The 24,698-nt window shown below is 37.0% G+C and overlaps 1 protein-coding gene across 1 annotated transcript in view; it reads right to left on the reverse strand.

Moving 5' to 3' along the window:
• The window catches only part of GBE1 (1,4-alpha-glucan branching enzyme 1), a 312,452-nt gene that overhangs the window by 244,984 nt on the left and 42,770 nt on the right, over nt 1-24,698 (reverse strand). Inside the window, exon 2 of the mRNA XM_070786524.1 lies at nt 976-1,145. Within this exon, the coding sequence (XP_070642625.1) occupies nt 976-1,145 (170 nt within the window). The remainder of the gene's footprint in view (nt 1-975; nt 1,146-24,698) is intronic.

The following is a 24,698-nucleotide window of genomic DNA, read 5'->3' on the forward strand; positions in this document are numbered from 1 at the left end:
TTTCCATTACCCCAAAAAATGTCCCCTGTTTCTTATCAACTTGTCAACTCACGCCTCCTACCCCCAAACCCTGACAATTCAGTTTTCTGTCCCTATAGTTTTAATCTTTCCACAACAGGATAGCATATAGACCTCTGAGTCCAGGAAAATCAAAGTTTAAAGACCATACTATACCATGGTGCTAGAGGATTATTATTATTTGATATTTCCTTTCCTTGTATTAGGAACATTTTGCCAAGGCTTAGTTTTCCAGTTATTCCTTTTTCAAAACTGAGTTTCTTTCCCTGTCACTATTACAGTAATTTATTTATACTTATAGAATAAAACTGAGAAGATTATATATTAGTTATGTACTTACAAGGCTTCTACTAAACTGTAAGCTAGAAGCCTGACTTGTGGAACTACTACACTTAATTGTCTAGTGAAATTAACAGTGCAGATAATAAGGCTGAGAAGATATGTCCCACTGTTATTAAAAAAAAGAAAGGAAAGGGAAAAAACAAAGAATTGACTGATGAAGAAGTTAACCCTCTAATTTAGATGTTTACATTTACTGAGGTCTCAAAAAAAGATTAGAGGATGCAAGAACTATGATGCCAAATAACCAGGAGCAAATGGTAGTAGAGACTGAACCTAAACCAAATTTTTACCTAAATTGGTATTGGTTTTGTCAGAGCTTGCTAACAAGGTTGAATAAATTGGGAGTACTCTGCCTAACACAATTTTTCTCACAAACTCTGTTATTTCTGGTACATGATTATATAGAATATAAAGTTTTAAAAAATACATGTATCACATCAAATCAGAAATACTTTTAGCACATAAAGGCAAAGACTCAAGAAACTCAACGGGCTCTATCTGAAAAGTAGAATATTTGTAATCGATAATATTCATAAAAGTTAAATATATAACATCTATGTTTTAAGTAAATAAATGAAATGCTACAACTGACTTTAATGGTTCTAAAATACTTACTGAAGTCTCCAGTAAGAAAAACTCCTTCAGCTCCTGGGGCCCATTCTTTGCAGTATAAACCACCATCAGCGCATCTGTGGACACCAAATGATTCATAACCTCTGGAAAACCTATCAATACCACCTTCATTCTCTCCAATGTCGGTCAAAGTCTGGTTAAACCGCTTATACCTTTGAAAAAGTGCAAAAGAAAGGAAATTGTAAAATCAAATAATCTTCCAGAAAAGCTGCTGTAATTAAATATCTGTTTTACTCTCATTCAGGGAAAAAAAAAAAAAGATATCATTAAAGAGGAATGATGTGAATAATTTCATTTATTGCTAGAAGTTACCTGGTAAGATATCATTCTTACATCAAACACACTGAACTAATCCAACAAACTTTTTTTTGTAATTTCAAGCATTATGGTATAAAAGAAAACATGATAGTTACGTTATTCCATGAATATTTTAAAATCAGCATTATAGCAACTTCTATGTCAAGACAGTATAATGAAGGAGCATTCCTACATCTATAACTTCTAAAACACTGAAAGAAAATACAGTTAAAAACCAGCAATAAAAATAAAATTACCCTACAGCAGGTCTTGCATACTTTTCCTGTTAAAGGGCAGATAGGAAATATTTTAGTCTTTGCTAGCCATCTGGTTTCTGTCACAATTACTCAACTGTGTCTCTGAAGCATGAAATTGGCCACAGACAATATGTAAATGAATGGGTGTGGCTGTGTTCCAATAACACTTTATTTACAAAAACAGGTGGCAGGGCCAAATTTGGCCTATGGGTTATAGTTTGCCTAGTCTTGCCCTACAGCAACTAACCATGGAAAGAACATTCATCACCTCAAACTATGAAAGCCAGCGGCCATGAGAAGAAACTAAAGATTGCTTTCCAAGCAGGATCAAGAATAATACATGGCTGCTCTTGACCCTCTCCCAGACCCGCAGAGCCCACAGTTAGGACCGGTACACCAAAAATATATTATTACTTGCACTTATTACCCCAAGTCTGGGGAGAAGCAAAGTAGAACAAAACTGGCAAAACTAGAGAAGTGAAGCATGTGGCAGGTATTCTCTGTCAGAAGTGAAAGTTCCAGAACTGTGCAATGAATTGACCAATGCCCATAAACTTCCCTGTGCTTCTCCACACCCTGAGGGGTAATCAATAAAAGTCCCAGAAAGATAGTCATGAATCCAAATAGAGGTATAAAGGAAATACACAAAATATCAGAAGCTAACTAATGAAAAACACCTCAACTGAGGTGAACAGAAAAATAATCTTTATACAAATGTTTCACCCTGTTGTTGCTTAGTTGCTAAGTCAGGTCTGACTCTTTTGCGCCCCATAGACTTTTGGCACCCACTCCAGTACTCTTGCCTGGCAAATCCCATGGACAGAGGAGCCTAGTAGGCTGCAGTCCATGGGGTCGCTAAAAGTCGGACACGACTGAACAACTTCCCTTTCAACTTTTCACTTTCATGCATTGGAGAAGGAAATGGCAACCCACTCCAGTGTTCTTGCCTGGAGAATCCCAGGGACGGAGGAGCCTGGTGGGTTGCTGTCTATGGGGTCACACAGAGTCAGACACGACTGAAGTGACTTAGCAGCAGCAGCAGACTGTAGCTCGGAGAAGGCAATGGCACCCCACTCCAGTACTCTTGCCTGGCAAATCCCATGGACGGAGGAACCTGGTGGGCTGCAGTCCATGGGGTCAAGAAGAGTCGGACACGACTGAGCAACTTCAGTGAAAGTGAACTTCACTTTTCCTTTCATGCATTGGAGAAGGAAATGGCAATCCACTCCAGTGTTCTTGCCTGGAGAATCCCAGGGACAGGGGAGCCTGGTGGGCTGCCATCCATGGGGTCACACAGAGTCGAACACGACTGAAACGACTTAGCAGCAGACTGTAGCTTGCCAGGCTCCTCTGTCCAAGGAATTTCCCAGGCAAGAATACAGGTGTTGGTTGCCATTTCCTTCTCCAGGGGATCTTCCCAACCAAGGGATTGAATCTGCATCTCCTGCAGGCGGATTCTTTACCACTGAGCCACCAGGGAAGCCCATTTCACACTGTACTTCAACATAAATAAAAATTAATTCAATCATAATAAAAGCTGAGAGATTATATTAATATGATAGAATAATAGGATGAGAAGTAAAAGGAAACTGCAGACCCAAGGAAATAAAAAGAGTAACAAAATATATCATTAGAAAAATAATAAATTAGAATTGGCAAGGAACTAAGTGTACATGCAACAACAACAACAACAAATTAGGTAAATGAACAATTGGAACTTGATATGATTAGAAAAAAAGACAAAGAGGACTTCCCTGGTGGTATAGAGGATAGGAATCTGCCTGCCCATGCAGGGAACATGAGTTTGATCCCTAGTCACATTTTAAGAAAGAAATGTGAAAGAGAAAGAAAGCAATGGCTTACCTATTAAGATATTGGAATCTAAGTTTAAAAATTGGACCTCTAAAATCAAAATAACTTCAAAAGGTCAAAGTTATAAGTATTAAATTAAAAATAAACAAAACCAGGAGTTCACAGTAAAAGAAATACAAATGGCCAGAAAACACATTGAAAAGACACTCAAATTCAATCCTAGATTTCAAAGTTCCATTTTCCACTTAAAGACCAGTAAGATGTGATAGTCTGTGCAGACAGAGTACAGGTGCAGGAAAAAGACATTTCCAAATACTCTTTAACAAAATATAAATTAGATAACTATTTGGCATTAGCTAGCTATGAAAATTTCTAAATCACAGTCTTCAACCAAGTAATTCCATTTCTAGAAATTTACCCCTTGAATATATCACACAAGGAAGTAAAAACATCTACATGTACAGTGTAATGTACAGGTAATCATTATGGCATTATTTAAAATACCAAACCATGGAAAATACCTACCTGTTCAACAAGAGAGGCTGGTCAAATTAACTGTGGAACACACAAACAACAAATTACATGAGATTCATTATGAAGAATGAGGTAGAATGAAATGTACTGATATGAAAAGATGTCCCAAGATAGATGGCTTAGGGAAAGAAGTTGCAAAGCAGTTTTCCACAAAACATCTCTTTGTATAAAGAAATATTCATACAGCTACAGATGGCAATGTAGATGGTGTTTTCACAGGGCCCCTTTCCCTGCACCAGGGGTTGGATTCCAGTGGGCTGGGGCGAGCAGGGGCCTTAAGTTCCTAGCCCCACCATGCTCTCACATTTACTTCAAAGACAGGAAGAGGTACAGCACAGAATCTGATCAGTGGAGTGCAAAGCCTATGGGTATGGTAGGTTGTGAGTGGAGTATTTCAAATATGACCCCCTTTTGTATTGTCTATATATACCCAACACATACAATACACATGTCCGCCTGTGAGTGCACATCCCCATGGTTTTATGAAAATGCAAATTATATTTACTCTATTACTTGAAACAAATTAACTTTTAATGAAATGATGTAACTCCAGTATCACTGGCAGTCTTTACTCCAGAGGACGCAAACTGAATTACTGACAGGAGCCAGGCAGGTAGCATAAATATGAAGAACTGCTCTCTCATAAGAAACACAAAGAACAGCATGATGATAAAAGAGTAACCAATGAGGCTAGCTTCAGAGTATGGAAAACAAAGTAGAAAGGAGCTCAGTTGAGATGGGGAGGACAAAACCCAGGGAAAATTGACAGCATCTGTTTAAAAGCTCTAGCCTATTGTTACGAAAGATTTGCCACATCAAGTAATTATTCAAGAATGAAAAATATTCCAGATTTTTCTATGAATCCTCCCTAATTTAACATCAGCAACTATTTCAAAATACTTTAAATACTGATCTAGGCAAAAGAAAAAGCAGCAGAAGAAAACCTCAGTCTATAGCTCTAATAAGAGATTTGTATGCAAACTCTCTCATACTCTAAATTCTATGAGAAAATGATTTTTATCTCTTAAAGATACCATTCGGCTATAACTCTCAATGCGTGGAAACTCTAATCCATATGAGATGCATAAATAACAACATTTAATGATCAAATGGTATAAAACAATCAACAAAATAAATCTGGATAGAAGTAACAAAACTAGAAGAGAAAAAATAAGTAAATCTGGACTTAGGGTAAAAAAAAAAAATACATACACATATATTATCATAAAACAAGAAAAATTACTGATTCTTTTTTTAAAAAGCTATCAACTTTTGGAGGGCAAATAAATGTGGCAATAATTTTATTGTCAATGTGGTTATAATATCTTTAAAACACAATTTTAGATTTATTTAAAGTTTAAAAAATAATCCTTCTTAAGACATTTCAAAAGATATATACAAATGTGCCATTTACTGAAAATTGAACAGAAATAGGATTATAGCATGATATTACTTTAACTAAATATCTTGACGTCCTCAAGGTCAGCCCTAAAGCTTCTGATACAGAAATACACATTCCACTTTGAAATCACTGTGGCTCAAAAAAGAAAACGCCTGAGGATATAGCAAGCTCATCATGCCTGTGCCCTCTCCTACTACAGTCGTCTCTCTTAATATTTTGCTATGAATTTATAGGATATTTAAAAACTGGGTCAAATTCTTGGTAACCAAGAACATAAAATGAGTTAGTATTGTAACTAGCATTTTGTACAGATATAAAAATATTATAAGATTTAATATCTTCATTGATGTTTTTAATCCTCTTTGCAGAAAGAAAGAAATAGACGCACAGATAAATATGAAAGTTGCTCAAGGTCAAGAAGGTAATAAGCAACAGAGATGAGGTATTATTTATCACAAAAGGTATTTTTAAAAAATCAGGAGACATAATCTCAAATTAAAAGTCACATTTCCTCTTAAAGAAAGCCCCATAACTTTAATTCATAAAGTTATTAATCTTATAATTAAGAGGATCTGATAAGGCTCTAGAAATAAACAGTGTAGGTTCAAATTCTAACTCTGTTACATAGTGTATGTAACCTTGAACAAATTACTTAACCTCCCTTTTCCTGAATTTCTTCCCCTGTTAAGTAGGGGAAATCTGATAGTTTATAAGGAATCAAAGAAATGACACCAGGAGTCATCCCCACAGTAACCAGCATATACTCAATAATTTTTAAACTGTAGCTTTTCACCACCTCAGTGAGAAGCACTGCTGTATTATACTTTTTAATTTATAATATCTTAAATTACACCACTTATTTAGATTTAAATATGCATGCTAATTATTAGTAAACATTAAGGACTGTTTCTCCTTAAATTTCCAAAGCATTTAAGAATATTTATATTTTCCTGCTATGAAAAGTTATAAATATAGGCATACTAACACATAACACATACTAGGTACTCCAGATTAATCTGAATGTGTAGATTATAAAAAGTTTGGAAGAAAACTAAGTAAATTGGATAGCCTAGGGGAAAAAAAGTTACTTTAGGGAAGTAGTTAATGCTTAGTTTGGAAAAAAAAAAAAAAAGAAACCAGCTAAAAACCTTTGCTCTTTTGTAAGACATTTCATCTTAGATCCATACTGAAGTTCTAATTTCAGGCAAGGCTGTGAACACTGGAGATATGTCAGAGGAGATGGATCATACCTTATCTGGAAACACCTAAGATGTAGAATTCTTTCTCAAGTGCTTCTGAGTGGGTCTGAAACACAATGAACCCATGGGGGAAGTTCCTTCCATGCTAGCTTAATTCTTTTCAAGATTTTATATAGTCATCTGTTTCCTAAAGGAGATTTGGAATAGAGGCAAGAAAAAGCACAGAAGTAAAAGCTCAACAGGAATTTTTAATAAACTAAAAAAGGGGGAAATAAGGTTAAAGGAGAGGGGAACTGAATATTTTTTTGGAACAAAAAAAAATTGCTTTTTAAATCACCCTTTCAAAAGACTTCAAGGTGACTGGCAGAAATTTTCTTCTTCAAGCACAAAGTACCTGAAATATATAGACTTATCTATATATTAAATCTGTCAAGTGAAAAGTAGGCATTTGAGACTTTAAAGTGAATAATTTCTGTCCCTCAATCAAGGATAAGTATTCAACAACAACAACAAAAAAAAAACCCACAACATATTTCAGTTTAGTTCAGTTCATTTCAGTTCAGTTCATTCGGTCATTCGTGTCTGACTCTTTGCGACTCCATGAACCTCAGCACGCCAAGCCTCCCTGTCCATCACCAATCCCGGAGTTCACTCAAACTCATGTGTATCGAGTCGGTGATGCCATCCAGCCATCTCATCCTCTGTCGTCCCCTTTTCCTCCTGCCCCCAATCCCTACCAGCATCACGGTCTTTTCCAATGAGTCAACTCTTCGCATGAGGTGGCCAAAGTACTGGAGTTTCAGCTTTAGCATCATTCTTTCCAAAGATCGCCCAGGGCTGATCTCCTTTAGAATGGACTGGTTGGATCTCCTTGCAGTCCGAGGGACTCTTCAGAGTCTTCTCCAACACCACAGTTCAAAAGCATCAATTCTTTGGTGCTCAGCTTTCTTCACAGTCCAACTCTCACATCCATACATGACCACTGGAAAAACCATAGCCTTGACTAGACAGACCTTTGTTGGCAAAGTAATCTAGGTTGGTCCTAACTTTCCTTCCAAGGAGTAAGTGTCTTTTAATTTCATGGCTGCAGTCACCATCTGCAGTGATTTTGGAGCCCAAAAAAATAAAGTCTGACACTGTTTCCACTGTTTCCCCATCCATTTCCCATGAAGTGATAGGACCGGATGCCATGATCTTCGTTTTCTGAATGTTGAGCTTTAAGCCAACCTTTTCACTCTCCTCTTTCACTTTCATCAAGAGGCTTTTTAGTTCTTCTTCACTGTCTGCCATAAGGGTGGTGTCATCTGCATATCTGAGGTTATTGATATTTCTCCCGGGAATGTTGATTCCAGCTTGTGCTTCTTCCAGCCCAGCATTTCTCATGATGTATTCTGCATATAAGTTAAATAAGCAGGGTGACAATATACAGCCTTGACGTACACCTTTTCCTATTTGGAACCAGTCTGTTGTTGCATGTCCAGTTCTGACTGTTGCTTCCTGACCTGCATATAGGTTTCTCAAGAGGCAGATCAGGTGGTCTGGTATTCCCATCTCTTTCAGAATTTTCCATAGTTATTGTGATCCACACAGTCAAAGGCTTTGGCATAGTCAATAAAGCAGAAATAGATGTATTACAGGGTAAAAATATTTATTGTATGCCAATAATTGAAGAACCTCTCTTTGATAAGTTTATCAGTCCAAGAGAAGACTGTTCAGCTCAGGACAGGAAAGGGGTGAGATAAGCAAATGCTAACAGAAGAATAAATATAACAATAGAAAAACTAATGGGATAAGGCAAGATTTAAAAAGGCTCTAAAAAGTGGCTGGCATTTGTGCTATATCTTAAAGGATGAGTAGTATTCTTTAGCAATTAAGGGACAAGACAGAGAAGAGCTTTACACGTGTACAAATTAAGGCGGTCTTTGTGGGCACGAGGACTAGCTTTATGTAGCTGGATAGGAGGAGGCGTAGAAATGTAGAGTTAAATCAAGATGGAAAAGATGACTTTCAGTTATATAATAAATTAAATGAAAAATAAAAACCTTTAAGACTTTAAAGAGGAGATAACTGATACTATCAGAGACAGTCTTTAAAGGGAGCAGTTTGAAGGATGAATTTTAGTAGTCAGAATAATATTAACAAAGTCTTTATTAAACAGACTGAACATTAAAATACCAGAGTCTGTGAACTCTCTTGTTATACTGGTCAATGAAAATAATTTTAAAAGTGACAGTATAGTAGACATGGTTTCTTATTTTTGAATGCTTTCCTTATATTTAAATGTTTATATGTACTAATCAATAAATAAATGTATAAATTTTCAAAATTTCACCTAAAATTTTAGTGACACTTCCAATCCGTAATTTAGCACACACTCCAATCTTAATCTTTCAGGAAACAGTAAAAATGGGACCATTTAAATAAAAGTGACAAGTGAGAAGGGGTAAACTCATCCATTTATTCCACAAATATTACTAAGCATCTACTATACACCCAATGCTATGCGAGTCACTGAGAACAGAGATGAAAGACAAAGCCCATGCCTTCAAGACATTCTTTGTTAAGTGTGGGAAATGGTAGAGAGAAAACCAAGGACTGAGAAAGCATTCTGTAAGATGAAGATTTATATTCAGAAGATAGAAGCAGCTAGGTGATAAATACCACAACGACAGGAAAAATTATCTGTTTCGCACACAGATATACCTGCTGCTGCTGCTGCTGCTGCTGCTAAGTTGCTTCAGTTGTGTCCGACTCTGTGCGACCCCATAGACGGCAGCCCACCAGGCTCCCCCGCCCCTGGGATTCTCCAGGCAAGAATACTGGAGTGGGTTGCCATTTCCTTCTCCAATGCATGAAAGTGAAAAGTGAAAGTGAAGTCACTCAGTCGTGTCCGACTCTTGGCGACCCCATGGACTGCAGCCTACCAGGCTCCTCCATCCATGGGATTTTCCAGGCAAGAGTACTGGATTGGGGTGCCATTGACCTAGTCATTTAAAATACTAGCACATATTAAGTACTTAGCAAATAAATACTTAATGAGTACCTACTATTTCCCAGACTGTGGTTAGGGAATGGTGATAGGATGGTTAAATTTAGATTTAAAATTAGGATTATTACATCTGAATTTGCCAAAAAAGGTCCGTATAGTCAAAGCTATGGTTTTTCCTGTAGTCATGTATGGATGTGAGAGTTGGACCATAAAGAAAGCTGAGTGAGCACCAAGGAATTGATGCTTTTGAACTGTGGTGTTGGAGAAGACTCTTGAGAGTCCCTTGGACTGCAAGGAAATCAAACTAGTCAATCCTAAAGGAAATCAGTCCTGAATATTCATTGGATGGACTGATGCTGATGCTGAAGCTCCAACCCTTTGGCCACCTGATAGGAAAAGTCAACTCATTAGAAAAGACCCTGGAGCTGGGAAAGACTGAAGGCAAGAGGAAAAGGGGATGACAGAGGACAAGATGGTTGGATGGTATTGCCAACTCAATGGACTTGAGTTTGAGCAAGCTCTGGGAGATGGTAATGGACAATGAAGCCTGGCATGCTGCAGTCCATGGGGTTGCAAAGAGTTGGACATGACTGAGTGACTGAACAATAGCATCTGACCTTGAATTCCAATCCTACCTCCTACCAGCTATAACTAAGACTCAACATCTCTATCTAAATAAGAATAACAGAACACATTTCATAAGAACCAAATGATAATGAAATGAGATAATATACCTAAAAAGCTTAGTATAACACCTTTCACAAAACATGATGAATAAGCACACTGTTAGAACAATAAATATACTATATGATTGTTGGATTTGAGAGCAGCATAGAAAAATCAATAGCCTCTTCAAATATAAGAAAGATATAATCCATCATAACTGTACAAGACTCATTTACTATGAGGCATATATCCTTCATAAAGTAACCAAAATTGAAAAAGACACATGTATGACAATGTTCTATGCAGCTCTATTTACAATAGCTAGGACATGGAAGCAACCTAGATGTCCATCAACAGATGAACAGATAAAGAAGCTGTGAGATACACACACACATACACACACACACACACACACACACACAATGGATTATTACTCAGCCATAAAAAAGAATTCATTTGAGTCCATCGTAATGAGGTGGAGAAACATAGAGCCTATTATACAGAGTGAAGTAAGTTAGAAAGAGAAAAACAAATATCATATCATATACTATTATATTCCATATATGCATATATAGAGATTCTAGAAAGATAGTACTGATGAACCTATTTACAGAGCAGCACTGGAGACACAGACATAGAGAACAGATTTATGGACAAGACTGGGTGGGCAGGAAGGAAAGGGTGGGGTGTATGGAGAGGGTAACATGGAAACATATATTACCAAATGTAAAATAAAATGGGAATTTTCTCTATGACTCAGGGAATCCAAATGGGCCTAGGTAACAACTTAGAGAGATGGGATGGGGACAGAAGTGGGAGGGATGTCCAGGTGGGAAAGAACAAGGGCAAATCTATGGCTGATTCATGGTGATGTTTGGTAGAAACCAATACCATGCTAAAAGCCATTATCCTTGAAAATGAATAAATTAAATTTTTTAAAAAAGAAGGCAGCTGAGTGCCGTAGAATTAATGCTTCTGAATTGTGGTGCTGAAGAAGACTCTTGAGAGTCCCTTGGACAGCAAGGAGATCAAACCAGTTAATTTTAAGGAAATCAACCCTGTAGGACTGGGTTGGACTGGAAGGACTGATGCTGTAGCTGAAGCTGCAATACTTTGGTCACCTGATGTGAAAAGTCGATTCATTGGAAAAGACCCTGATGCTGGGAAAGACTGAAGGCAGGAGGAGAAGGGGGCGACAGAGGGTGATATGGTTGGATAGCATGGATATGATGGATATGATGGTGATATGGTTGGATAGCACAATGGATATGATGGATATGATGGTGATATGGTTGGATAGCACAATGGATATGACTGTGAGCAAACTCCAGGAGATAGTGAAGGACAGGAAGCCTGGTGTGCTGCAGTTCATGGGGTCCCAAAGAATCAGACATGACTTAGTGACTGAACAACAACAACATGTATTCCCTCAGTTCCACTTTGGTCCAGGCTTTGTACACTCATTTGACTGGCCCTGTGAAAGTGTGGCTTGCAAGGAGCTCCTAAAAGAAGCCAGATACTATTAGGTTGGTGCAAAAGTGACTGGGTTTCAGACTGTGAATTTTAAATCTTTATAACTAGGCTCAAACACATCTTTATTAATTAAAATAGGAATCATTCCAATCAACACATTTTTTCCAACAAAAAATAAGTTTGCTTACTCCTATAGCATAAAAGTCTGTGATTCAGGATTTGACAAATTCTTGGAAAGCATTTTCTGCCTCCTGGGTTTTGGAAATGATTTCCCTGCAAAAAGTTGTCGAGATGTTTGAAGAAATGGTAGTCAGTTGGTGAGAGGTTAGGTGAATATGGTAGATGAGACAAAACTTTGTAACCCAATTCTTTCAACTTATAAAGCATTGGTTGTGTGATGTGTGGTTGGTTGTTGTCACAGAAAAGAACTGGGCCCTTTCTGTTGAATAAAGCTGGCTGAAGGTATTGCAGTTTTTGGTGCATCTCATCCATTTGCTGAGCATACTTCTCAGATGCAATGGTTTCACCAGGATTCAGAAAACTGTAGTGGATTAGACTGGCAGCAGACCACCAAAAAGTGACCATGGTCTTTTTTTGGTGCAAGTTTGGCTTTGCAAAATGCTTAGATGATAAAGAATCTGCCTGCAATGCAGGAGACCTGCATTTGATCCCTGGTTCGGAAGATCCCCTGAAGAAGGGAATGGCAATCCATCCAGTATTCTTGCCTGGAGAATTCCATGGACAGAGGAGCCTGGTAGACTGAAGTCCATGGAGTTACAAAGAACTGGACATGACTGAGCATCTAACACATTTTAGTGCTTCTCAGTCCAGCCACTGAGCTGGTCATCACCAGTTGTCATATAAAATCCACTTTTTTTTGCATGTCACAATCCAACTGAGGAATGATTCACTGTTGTTGCATAGAATAAGAGAAGACAACACTAAAAAATGATGATTTTTTTGATTGCCTCAGTTCATGAGGCAATCCACTTATCGAGTTTTTTCACCTTTCCAATTTGCTTCAAATGCCAAATGACCATAGAATAATTGATATTGAGTTCTTGGCCAACTTCTCATGTAGTTGTAAGAGGATCAGCTTCAATGATGGCTCTCAACTGGTCATTGTTCAACTTCCCATCGCCAGCCACTACAATCTTCATCTTCAAAGCTATCATCGCCTTTGCAAAACTTCTTGAACTACCACTGCATTGTATGTTCATTAGCAGTTCCTGGGCCAAATGCATTGTTGATGTTCAGAGTTGTCTCTGCTGCTTTATGACCCATTTTTAACTCGAATAAGAAAATTATTTAAATTTACTTTTCATCTTACATAATTTCCTTAGTCTAAAATAGATAGAAAGTAAACTATGAGTAATAAGTCATTAGCAAAACACTTAAAGTGAGAAATGCACATTAAAATGATGTATAACATAACCACATTTATTAAGAATTAGTACTCCATTATCAAATGGCTAATTTCAACAATGTAAAAATCACAGTTACATTTGCACCAATCTAACATAACATGCAGATGACACTACCCTTATGGCAGAAAGTGAAGAGGAACTAAAAAGCCTCTTGATGAAAGTGAAAGAGGAGAGTGAAAAAGTTGGCTTAAAGCTCAACATTCAGAAAACAAAGATCATGGCATCTGGTCCCATCACTTCATGGCAAATAGACGGGGAAACAGTGGAAACAGTGTCAGATTTTATTTTGGGGGGCTCCAAAATCACTGCAGATGGTGATGGTAGCCATGAAATTAAAAGACGCTTACTCCTTGGAAGGAAAGTTATGATCAACCTAGATAGCATATTCAAAAGCAGAGACATTACTTTGCCTACAAAGATCCGTCTAGTCAAGGCTATGGTTTTTTCAGTGGTCATGTATGGATGTGAGAGTTGGACTGTGAAGAAAGCTGAGCACCGAAGAATTGATGCTTTTGAACTGTGGTGTTGGAGAAGACTCTTGAGAGTCCCTTGGACTGCAAGGAGATCCAACCAGTCCATCCTAAAGGAGATCAGTCCTGGGTGTTAACCAGAAGGACTGATGCTAAAACTGAAACTCCAGTACTTTGGCCACCTCATGCGAAGAGGTGACTCACTGGAAAAGACCCTGATGTTGGTAGGGATTGGGGGCAGGAGGAGAAGGGGACGACAGAGGATGAAATGGCTGGATGGCATCACCGCCTCGATGGACATGAATTTGAGTAAACTCCATGAGTTGGTGTTGGACAGGGAGGCCTGGCGTGCTGCGATTCATGGGGTCGCAAAGAGTTGGACATGACTGAGCGACTGAACTGAACTGAACTGAATATAACATGAAAGTGTGGAGAAATAAAGGCCAAACTTTTAAAAGGATAAACTTTGACCAATAGGAGAAAATGGGAAATAATCCTCATGTAAATCTCTCACCCTTGCTTCTGTAGGTCCTGTGTGAGTAAACAACCAGCTTTATAAAGAAATACATTATCTCACATAAGACACTGATTGATTGACCTGGATATTATATCACGTTGCAGTGTATGAATCTACAAAAAGTCAAAAGAAAACCAGGGTATGTGATAACCCAGTCAAGACACCAACTGCTCCCAAAATGAAAGGAAGACAATTCACTTCCATCATCTCATTTCTATTCAAACTGATAGTAAAATGCATGAACGTGATTTTTAACTCAAGCAGTTTTTCTTACTTTTATAACCCTTACCAATGCCTATGCTCTACGATTTGGGCTTAGATGTTAATGAAATGAGTTCTTTAACATATAGAACTAATCTAAGACTAACTGGTATGGGTCATGTATTATGATTCAGGCATGTTGACACACTATAGAAAGGAATGAATTTAGAAATAAAAAGTTAGGTTTTATTGCTACCCTCATTAGCAAACTGACCTTAGATTTTTCCCTTAAATGATCTCAGAGTTTCAGCCTGCCCATTTATAAAACAGAAAGATAATACCATTGATATGGGGACTACTACTGTGATTATATAAAACTAGCCAAACAAAAATTAATTATTTTATGGTATGCCTCATCTTCCCTTTTTTAAATAAGAAATTAAGGTATTTCTAAGTAGAAAAAAATAAAACATTGAAAAAATTAGAACAGTTACATCATTCTAATTATGTGTTGTGCTTAGTCCCTCAGTCATGTCTGATCTTTGTGACACCATAGACTGTACCCACCAGGCTCCTCTGTCCATGGGGGTATTCCAGGCAAGAATACTGGAGTGGGTTGCCATGCCCTCCTCCAGGGGATATACCCAACCCAGGGATCAAACCCAAGTTTCCTATATTGCAGGCGGATTCTTTACCATCTGAGCCACCAGGGAAGCTCCATGCTAATTATAATACAATAAGAAAATATAAATGTTAATTCAGTTACAAGCAAACAGTAACATGTTACTAATTTTTAACCTTTTAAATAAAATTTTATTCATCTTTCACCATCTCTAAAACACAATCAAATGCACTAAGAACAATCTGATAAATACATCCTCAGAGCATATTTAAGAGCAAATAGTTGATTTCTTATTTTCTGATGTTACAGAATAAAAGCTATTTAAATAACTTGTTCTTACTTGGCCAAAAGTTAAATGCAATTTGGCTATTTTGTATCTCAAATTAATTATACATATATATATATATATATAAATTAAGATTATATAAAAATCATTAAATCTATCTTTTTTGGAAAGAGGAGGACAAGGCCAATCCAAACTGTTAACTTTTAAAAGCGAGTGTTGCTACCATTTAAAATTGTGTCCTGAAAGTAAATAATGCCTGTTATTTATTAAATGTTCTTTCCTAATTCTGGTACTGGGCCACAGAGGTGAAGGGGTGGAAGGAGGTCACGACTGACATCCTTCCAAATCTAAATCCCATAGAACCCAAACCATGAAATGTTCATATTCAATTAATGAAAAGCTAGAAATAGTTTACTTGGTGGTATTAGAAAGCTTTACAATACTCTCTATTTTAATAAAAGTAAGTTTTTTTAGAATTCAATGTTTAGAATTATGGAAATGACATTTAATGACCCAACATAAAGAACCTACTATATAGCCATTAATATAAACATATTTTGACTTAACAGATTAATTAATTAGAATAAATTAACAAAATGTAGCTAGAAATTAATTTTAATCACCATGTCTTGTCTCTTGGCTGCAAACAAATTAATAATATATTGCCCTTGCAGTTTACCAAGGTATGATTAATGGTCAGTATTAAAATTTCTGGGGTCTTCTGGCAATGTGAAAACCTGACTGCCAAACTAGAAAAGAAAAAGTCCTCTGAATGTAATAAATCAGAATTACTGAAGGGAAGCCCTGTGAGATGGCCCATCTGGTCAGGCCTGGAAGTGTCAAGCATTGTCCCAAACACTTTAAGCAGCCAGCCTCTTTATCAGCCACCCTCTTTCCAGTCACGCTCCTGTTCACGTCTTTGCTACATGCTCTGCTGATTACCTTGGAAAAGGGCAATGCTGTAACTGTTCAACTGACCTTTCAGTTTATTTTCTCTTGTGTAATATGAAACATGAAACAGTCTTAGTCTACTGGTTTTTAGGAAGAATACTAACTTACTGTTTCAACAGCTCTTGGCTCAAATAATACTCTGTTCTGTGGTCAGGTTTCTCTGCTGGGAAAAATTACATGGCAAAGACCAACGGTTTGGGCTACAGAGATAGGGGCTTGAGGTCTTCCATGATGCAGACCACAACCTGCACAACAACTGCACACAAGCACACAACTCCTGAGTGTGTGAGGCCAGCCAACCTGAGGAGATGCAAGTCCAACCTTTTAAATTACCAAGACAAACTTGTTCTTAATATGATTCACTGCATCAATAAATAGATTAAAAGCAATGATGGTTATGTCTTTTGTCTTTTAATATGAATGTCACTGTTACTCAAATACTGTCAAAAATTCTATACTCCCCCAAATAGAGAAGGAGGTTAAGGAATCAAAAGATACAAGATCAAGACAGACTCTAAGGTACTAGGTACATGAACTTCAGGAGGATAACCACCCAAGGCTTTAGCTTCATATTCTGTAAAATGAAGAAGCTGAATTGAAAGGTACCATCCCCTTATAGCTCAGTTGGTAAAGAATCCACCTGCAATTCAGGAGACCCTGGTTCAATTCCCGGGTCAGGAAGATCCACTGGAGAAGGGATAGCTACCCACTCCAGTATTCTTGGGATTCCCTTGTAGTTCAGCTGGTAAAGAATCCACCCAGTTTGATCCCTGGGTTGGGAAGATCCCCTGGAGAAGGGAAAGGCTACCCACTCCAGTATTCTGGCCTGGAGAATTCCATGGACTGTATATAGCCCATGGGGTCACAAAGAGTCGGACATAAATGAGCAACTTTCACTTTCACTTTTCACTTTCATCCAGGTATAAGGACCTGTAATAGCTCTTTACCTGTAATGGTAAAGAATCTGCCTACAATGCAGGAGACTTGGGTTCAATCTCTGGGTCAGCAAGATCCCCTGGGAAAGGAATGACTACCCACTCCAGTATTCTTGCCTGGAAAATCCCATGGACAGAGGAGCCTGGTGGGATGCAGTCCATGGGGTCACAAAGAGTTGGACATGATTGAGCGACTAACACACACACAATCCATTCTCTAAGTTTCGTTGATATGAAGTTGAGTCCTAATTCCTCCAACCAAGAAAGGAAAAATGGCACACTAATACAAAGGTTATTTTGGACATCTACATACACAGAGCATGTATATTTTACCATGCACAAGTAAAATAATTTTAAATGTATCATTTATCCTAAAATAAAATGCAGCCTATAAGGCATCTATGAAACATAAAATGCAAAGCAAATAGTCTATCAACTGAAAAAATTACAATAAATTATAAACATCACAATTCATAAATAATAATGAATGAACTAACACCTCATAGAATACTTACTATGCTCCAAGCATTGTTAAAGATTAACTTATTTAAGCCTTCACAATAACTCAGTATGGAGGGCTACAGTCCATGGAGTGGCAAAGTCAGACACGACTGAGAGACTGAGCGCACACACACACACACACACGCACACATTATCATTCTCATGATACAGATGAAAAAACAAGAGGTTAAACTATTGGGTTGGCCACAAAGTTCATTTGGGTTTTTCCATTAGCTGTTTTGGGAAAACCCAAATGAACTTTTGACCAATGCAGTATTTTGACTGCTGTTGCTGCTGCTAAATTGCTTCAGTCGTGTCCGACTCTGTGACCCCATAGACGGCAGCCCACCAGGCTCCCCCGTCCCTGGGATTCTCCAGGCAAGAACACTGGAGTGGGTTGCCATTTCCTTCTCCAGTGCGTGAAAGTGAAATCATTTAGTCATGTCTGACTCCTAGCAACCCCATGGACTGCAGCCTACCAGGCTCCTCCATCTATGGGATTTTCCGGGCAAGAGTACTGGAGTGGGGTGCCATTGCCTTCTCCCAGTATTTTGACTAAGGGTACACAACTATTAAGAGGATGAAGCTGGAATATAAATCCAAGGCTTTGCTTCCAGAGTTTTATCTGTCCTTAAAACATTACTCATAATAACACCCAATAAATTTTACATGTAACAGTTTCTCAATTGATTTGGATTTCTATACTAAATTTAAATTATTTGTCACTTGGTATTTGTTAAATAATTTTCAAATACTAAATAGCTGATGAAAAAAATCTTTTGTTGTATGTTAGAGTGATAAAAATGCTCAAAGAGTCATCAGAAAACTCACTTAAAAATTAAAACTTGTCATATTTACATTAAATAAATCTATAAAGCATTTTTTTTTCTGTATTACTTTGTAAAGTCTAACAAAAGGCAGAAATTGCATTTGTACTGATTCTAATTACCCAGAGAATTTTACAGGTGTACCTGTCACAATGAACTTGAACTAACTGAGATGAAGTAAAATATGCAAACAAGAACTGTTTATAGGTCTTGACATATAGTTTCAAAATGGATGATTTTTATATCATTACCAGATAAAAACTAATGAACACTAATTTTTTTCATCTAAAAATTACCAAAGATAAGAAAGCTTATATATGGGTACTTGGCAAACCAACAAACCCAATCACACATTTGAATTTATTAAAATATAGCCAGATGGCCATGCACTTTATCCCCATAAATGTTTTTATATTAGAAACAGGATAAATGAATCAATTTTCACGTTGACAATGGCACAGTACACACTATACTAATATATCAAAGAATCTAAGGAGATATATATACACCTCCAACAAAAAAACTTCACATCCTTTGGACTAAATAGCCATGAAATATCAAAGGTCTATCAAACACTCTGACAAGTTTTTTGCCTTTACTGAGGGAGACAAAGTTTTCAAAATTCTGTCAGCTACAAAACCAAAAGACCAAAGAGCTTTCATAGCGACTCCTAACATATTGGCAAGATCTCTTTTAAGTTATAAAAATACAAGTTTCATATCTATATCCATCTATCTATCCATCTACTTGTGTGTCAACACAAGCGTGTTGCGTGCACGCACACACACACACACAGATGGCTTTTTTACATCCAATGACCTAACACAGACCAGCCATAATAGGTCTAAAACCCAGAACAGCTGGACAAGTAGAGTAGTCTGCTAGATTGTCTGCATATCTCAGTTTAATATTTTTCCCAATTACACATTTTATTTTTTTAAATATTTACCCAAATTGAGATTAAGTATGTAAATGCTATTGACCAACAATACTTATAGGTTTTTGTAATGAAGTATGGATATAAAACATTTTTAAATTTCATTTACCATATTATCAAGAATATCTGCCCCAAATTAAACTACTATAACAAAGACCATAATGTGATAAGCAGATTTGAAGCAAAACCTCAAAGTTAAATTCCATTCAGGTACAGTTAAATCTGTTTACTAATAATGCCACCCCCAGATGCTTAATTTAGTGAACTATTAAACATCAGTAAAATGGACACTTTAAATTCATCTAGAACTCTTACTGCTTATGGGTCGCAGTTTTCCAATTCAGGGTTCCCAAAATGTTCTGGCCAGATCACATGTGTTAGTCGCTCAGTCACATTTGATTCTTTGCAACCCCATGAACTATAGCCCACCAGGCTCCTCTGTCCATGGGATTTAAAACAGGAATACTGGAATGGGTAGCCATTTCTTTCTCCAGGGCATCTTCTCGACCTAGGGATTTAACCCCAGGTCTCCTGCATTGCAGGCAGCTTCTTTACCATCTAAGCCACTAGGGAAGTACTACTGATAACTGAAGTCTATTCATAATCAAAAACTACTGGAATTGAGAACTCATATAGGCTCCTCATTACCCATAGGCCAACCTTCCCGAAGGTTGGGTTCACAAAGAGTTTTGGTCAAAGTTTCCCAGTGGCATATTCATACAGTTTTATAAATTTCTCCACTGAGATTTTCACCCACCAGATTAGAGATGCCATAAAGACAAGGATCATCCTTTAATTTCACATCCTCAACATCGAGTACAGCATTCATTAAGAAAAATGGACTGAGCAAATGTTTTACCATGAAGCATCTGCTGCTGCTGCTGCTGCTGCTAAGTCGCTTCAGTTGTGTCCGACTCTGTCGGACTGCATCCTACCAGGCTTCTCCGCCTCTGGGATTCTCCAGGCAAGAACACTGGAGTGGGTTGCCATTTCCTTCTCCAATGCATGAAAGTGAAAAGTGAAAGTGAAGTTGCTCAGTCGTGTCCAACTCTTAGCGACCCCATGGACTGCAGCCTACCAGGCTCCTCCATCCATGGGATTTTCCAGGCAAGAGTACTGGAGTGCGGTGCCATTGCCTTCTCCCTATGATAGTACAAAATGTCAACAACCTGGGGTGATTTCAATAATAATTGCGACCTATTACAGAGCAATCACTATGTACTTAGCATTATGCTAAGTGTTCTACAAATAATATCTCATTTAATTCTCATATTTCTATGATTTGCAAATTCTATAGTTATTAAAAAAAGAGGAATCCAAGGATCAGAGACCTTATGTAACTTCACCAAAATCACTCAGCAAGTTACTGGAAGAACCAGAATTTTTAGAGATCTAATTCTATGTTAAGTTATCTTTAAAAAAATTATCAACATAATAACTTATAACAATGGTTAACCTATTGCCTGTACATTCAACTCAATTTCAAGTCTCCTCTAAGAACTCCCAAATTTCATGAAAATATTTTACTGTAAGGATTACTATTCGTGCATACTACCTCTGAATTTTGAGCATTGCCTTGCATATCACAGGTATAAATTCAATGAATATGCATGCTATACCATCCATGAAATATTAAGAAGTGTTAAATCTATATTCATTGACATAAAAATGCTCATTATACATTGTTAAGTGAAAAAGAATCAAGTTTAAAATATGTTTTGCTGATTAATTATGAACGTACACTAAAGTACAAAAGAGTAGCTCAAAGATTATACAACAAAAAATATTACCCATGATCTCAAAATAAAGAGGTTGTAAATGACTTTTCTGAATTTTAGCTTTACTTTTTTTTAACTATAAACATGCAAAGATAACAGATATGAAGTAAACTATGAAAGAATCTATAATTGGTATTTTAAAGTTTATTGTTTAAAAAATAGTTTAAAAGTTCAAAGATAGAGCATATGTAATCCAACTGTCTACTTTCACAAAAGTTTGAAAAAATATTTGTTGGAAAGCAAGTGAAAGAGAGACAGGAGGACAACCAAGTAATGGAAACTTACATCTCGTTAGCTCTTCTACTCAAATCACTATAGTGGTGGTAGTTGCTAAACTGTGCCTGACTCTCGTGACCCCATGGACTATAGCCCGCCAGGCTCCTCTGTCCATGGAATTCTCTAGACAAGAATACCGGATTGGTTGTCATTTCCTTCTCCAGGAGATCTTCCTGACCCAGGGATTGAACCCGGGGTCTCCTGCACTGCAGGCAGATTCTTTACTGACTGAACCATCAGGGAAGCCCACTCAAACCACTATAATAGAAGGCATAACTCTCTTGACTCAACAGTTTAATCTGCTACCACTGAGAGCTCTGCTGAAATGAATGTCTGATGCTCTTACACACCTTGAAGCTGATTCCCCCGAACATATTTTTCCCACCCTCTTTAATCCATTTATTAATCCATTTAAAAAATGTTTATGCTCTCTCTATACATAATGATCTTACACATACTCACATATTTTAAATATTCAACACCTAATCAGGTACCTAACAATGACAAGCATTCCTGAATAAAATATCCCTTGAACTAAAGAGAAAAAGAATAACATTCTGTGCCTGTCTCCAAGAAAATCCCTGTTTGGTAGGGCTCCCTAGCATTATTTGCTTGCAGCATCGTTTCTTCAGATATAAAATCTATCACATTCTTCAGATATAAAATCTATCACAATCTTCCTCAGACTTCCATCCTCATTCTCAAAGTGACATATCTGGAAACTGACACACATCCTCAGTGTTAAATAAATGTAAGTGTTTAAAATGAAGACTGCAATATCAGAAATGCTGTATTTAAATAAAAGCCACCATCTGCAAGACAAAAGAATAAATCATTCAATTTTTCACCTTATATATATTTTTTTCTTAAAAAACAGTGCAATACATCTTAAATCACTTCACTGCCTGTTGCAGAGAGTCCCAGTGATAGATCTATTTTATTATTGTTTGCTTCAACACCTATTTCCCTCCTTTCTTCTGACTTCTAGCAACATTCTCAAAGCCATGCTTACAAACAATAAATACTAAAGCAGCGGCACTGAAGCATGACATACTCATTCTCTTCGAAGACTGGTTACCACCACAGCACAAAAGTCCAGCTCTGCACCCTCATGAGTAACATTATTTCTATTTAAAAGCTCCCAGAGGAGACAGAAGCAGCCATGTAATTATGTATCTGCAGCCACTCAATCTGCCCTGCTTCCTGCTCATAGACAGTGTGCAGGACTATGGAAAACATTAGTCATTCGGTCTCACAAATCTACTCCAAAATCAAAGCTGGGGCTTTGGTTGTGTGTTTTCTTGTTTTGCTTTCTTTGTTTTATTTCTCATCCTGGGAAAACACTAGGTTTCAAATTCCCTCCCTTTAACTTGCTACGAGAATGAACACCTAAACAATAATTGTACCCCATCAAGAACTGGGCAGCTCAACAACTGCTGAGAAAAGTATGTTTGACATTTTTCTCCACAAGACTCCATTCTCAGTTCCTGTATCGGTTCAGTGAACACGGCTATAATTGAGAGAAGTCCAAATGCCAGGAAAGAGTCATCCTACAGGAAAAATATATATAACATATTTTATGCAACTCATTTTAAATGAAACTAGTTTTTCCATATTCATATTAAAAATAGTATTTGGCGGCATTTTCTTATTAACATTCTAAATTTAAAAAATGAGAACGCTTTCAAGTATGATAATAAGCAAATTATGATACTGTTCACTAATTATTTCCTACTGTTCTGTGGTATCAAGACATAATTTAAAATTATAATCTTTTACCAAAATCTCCCACTCTCCAAGATATTTTTTTCAGTCAATAAAAAGAATCAAAGATTTTTCAGGACAGAGATCATTTCTCCTGTTCAAGGGTGGAAAAAATGCTAAAGCCTCAACCAATTATAAAATAAAGTATTTCAAAGTAAAATTCTATGTCCAGTTTCCACATAGTCCCAAAACCCTTTTTTAGTACTAACCCCACAGGCTAGCAAACAGTAATTTAAAGATTTCATAGGAATATATGAAAATAGGTGTCTTCCACTGAAAACAGTTCATTCATTAGAAGCAAAAATTAATTTTTTGAGAATAAAAAATATAAAACTAAAATTGGAAAAAAAAAGTAAAATAGCCCTTCATATCCAAATACTCTAAAATCAAATATTAATACTAACTTTAGGTATTTGAGTTACATAAAGTCTCTAAAGTCAATAAATGCATTTTAACTTTAATTTTGAAAAAGTATTTCTGTAAAGATTATTCCTCTTATATCTAACACAGTCAGACTAAAATCAAGAGTTTTGAGATATTGGCTGAAATGCATGTTACTGGACCTAATTTCTAGTAATAAGTGAAGTGAAAGTCACTCAGTCATGTCCGACTCTTTGTCACCCCATGAACTATACATTTCTTGGAATTGTCCAGGCCAGAATACTGGAGTAGGTAGCCTTTCCCTTCTGCAGGGGAATCTTCCCAACCCAGGGATCGAACAGAAGTCTCCCACATTGCAAGTGGATTCTTTACCAACTGAGCCACCAGACCCACAGAAAGCCATATAAAATTTTTTTCACATCACTATTATGCACATCAAACTGCCTTAAATGTCTACTGATGTGTATATTGCTTTTTAAATAAAGTTACTTGAACTCATAATCAAGATATTTTTGCCTTTTTAAAAGGATGAAATGACCATATCAAGAATTCAATTTTGTTTCAATTTTTTGAAAGTTTAAATATATTTATTTTTCATAAAATCATATTTATATCAGGATAATATCATGTAACAATACATCTATCTCCCTTCAGAATATTTTTGTATTAAAAGTGACCTCAGGATTCTCTGAGACACATCAGCATTGAGAAAACACTTCAGAAATGTCCTTCTCTAAAGGAGGCCTTCAGTTTCTTTTTAAGAACAATGAGATGTTCATTTCAGGACATGAAGAGGCAGAGATGGCTCAAAGAGTTATATATAGAAGTTGCTAAGCAACCTTGGGGCTTTACATGAGTTATGTTTCAAGCTTGTACCAACAAGAGGTATTATTCCAAGCATCCCAGCAGTATTCCCCAGAGCTGATGATGCTCACTTAGTTTTGGGCACCAAAGTGCTGTTGTGCAGCTAGGATACTTGGCTATGCCTTGATAACTTCAGTGAGAGGTGGCAAGGGAGATGAAGGGGTATCAGTGGGGGGTTTCTGGTCCAGAAATGATGCCCATGGTGATATTCAAACCAACCAAATTATTAAACTGAGGCACTTCAATGGGAAGGATACTTGGTATTCTTCAGCAAAAACATAAAAACACAAACTCTGCTTAATTCCTGGGCAAAATGCCGCTCAAATCGGAATTCTGCAA

The sequence above is a fragment of the Bos indicus genome, chromosome 1 (assembly GCF_029378745.1).
Source record: "Bos indicus isolate NIAB-ARS_2022 breed Sahiwal x Tharparkar chromosome 1, NIAB-ARS_B.indTharparkar_mat_pri_1.0, whole genome shotgun sequence".
In the NCBI taxonomy this organism is placed as follows: Eukaryota; Metazoa; Chordata; class Mammalia; order Artiodactyla; family Bovidae; genus Bos; species Bos indicus.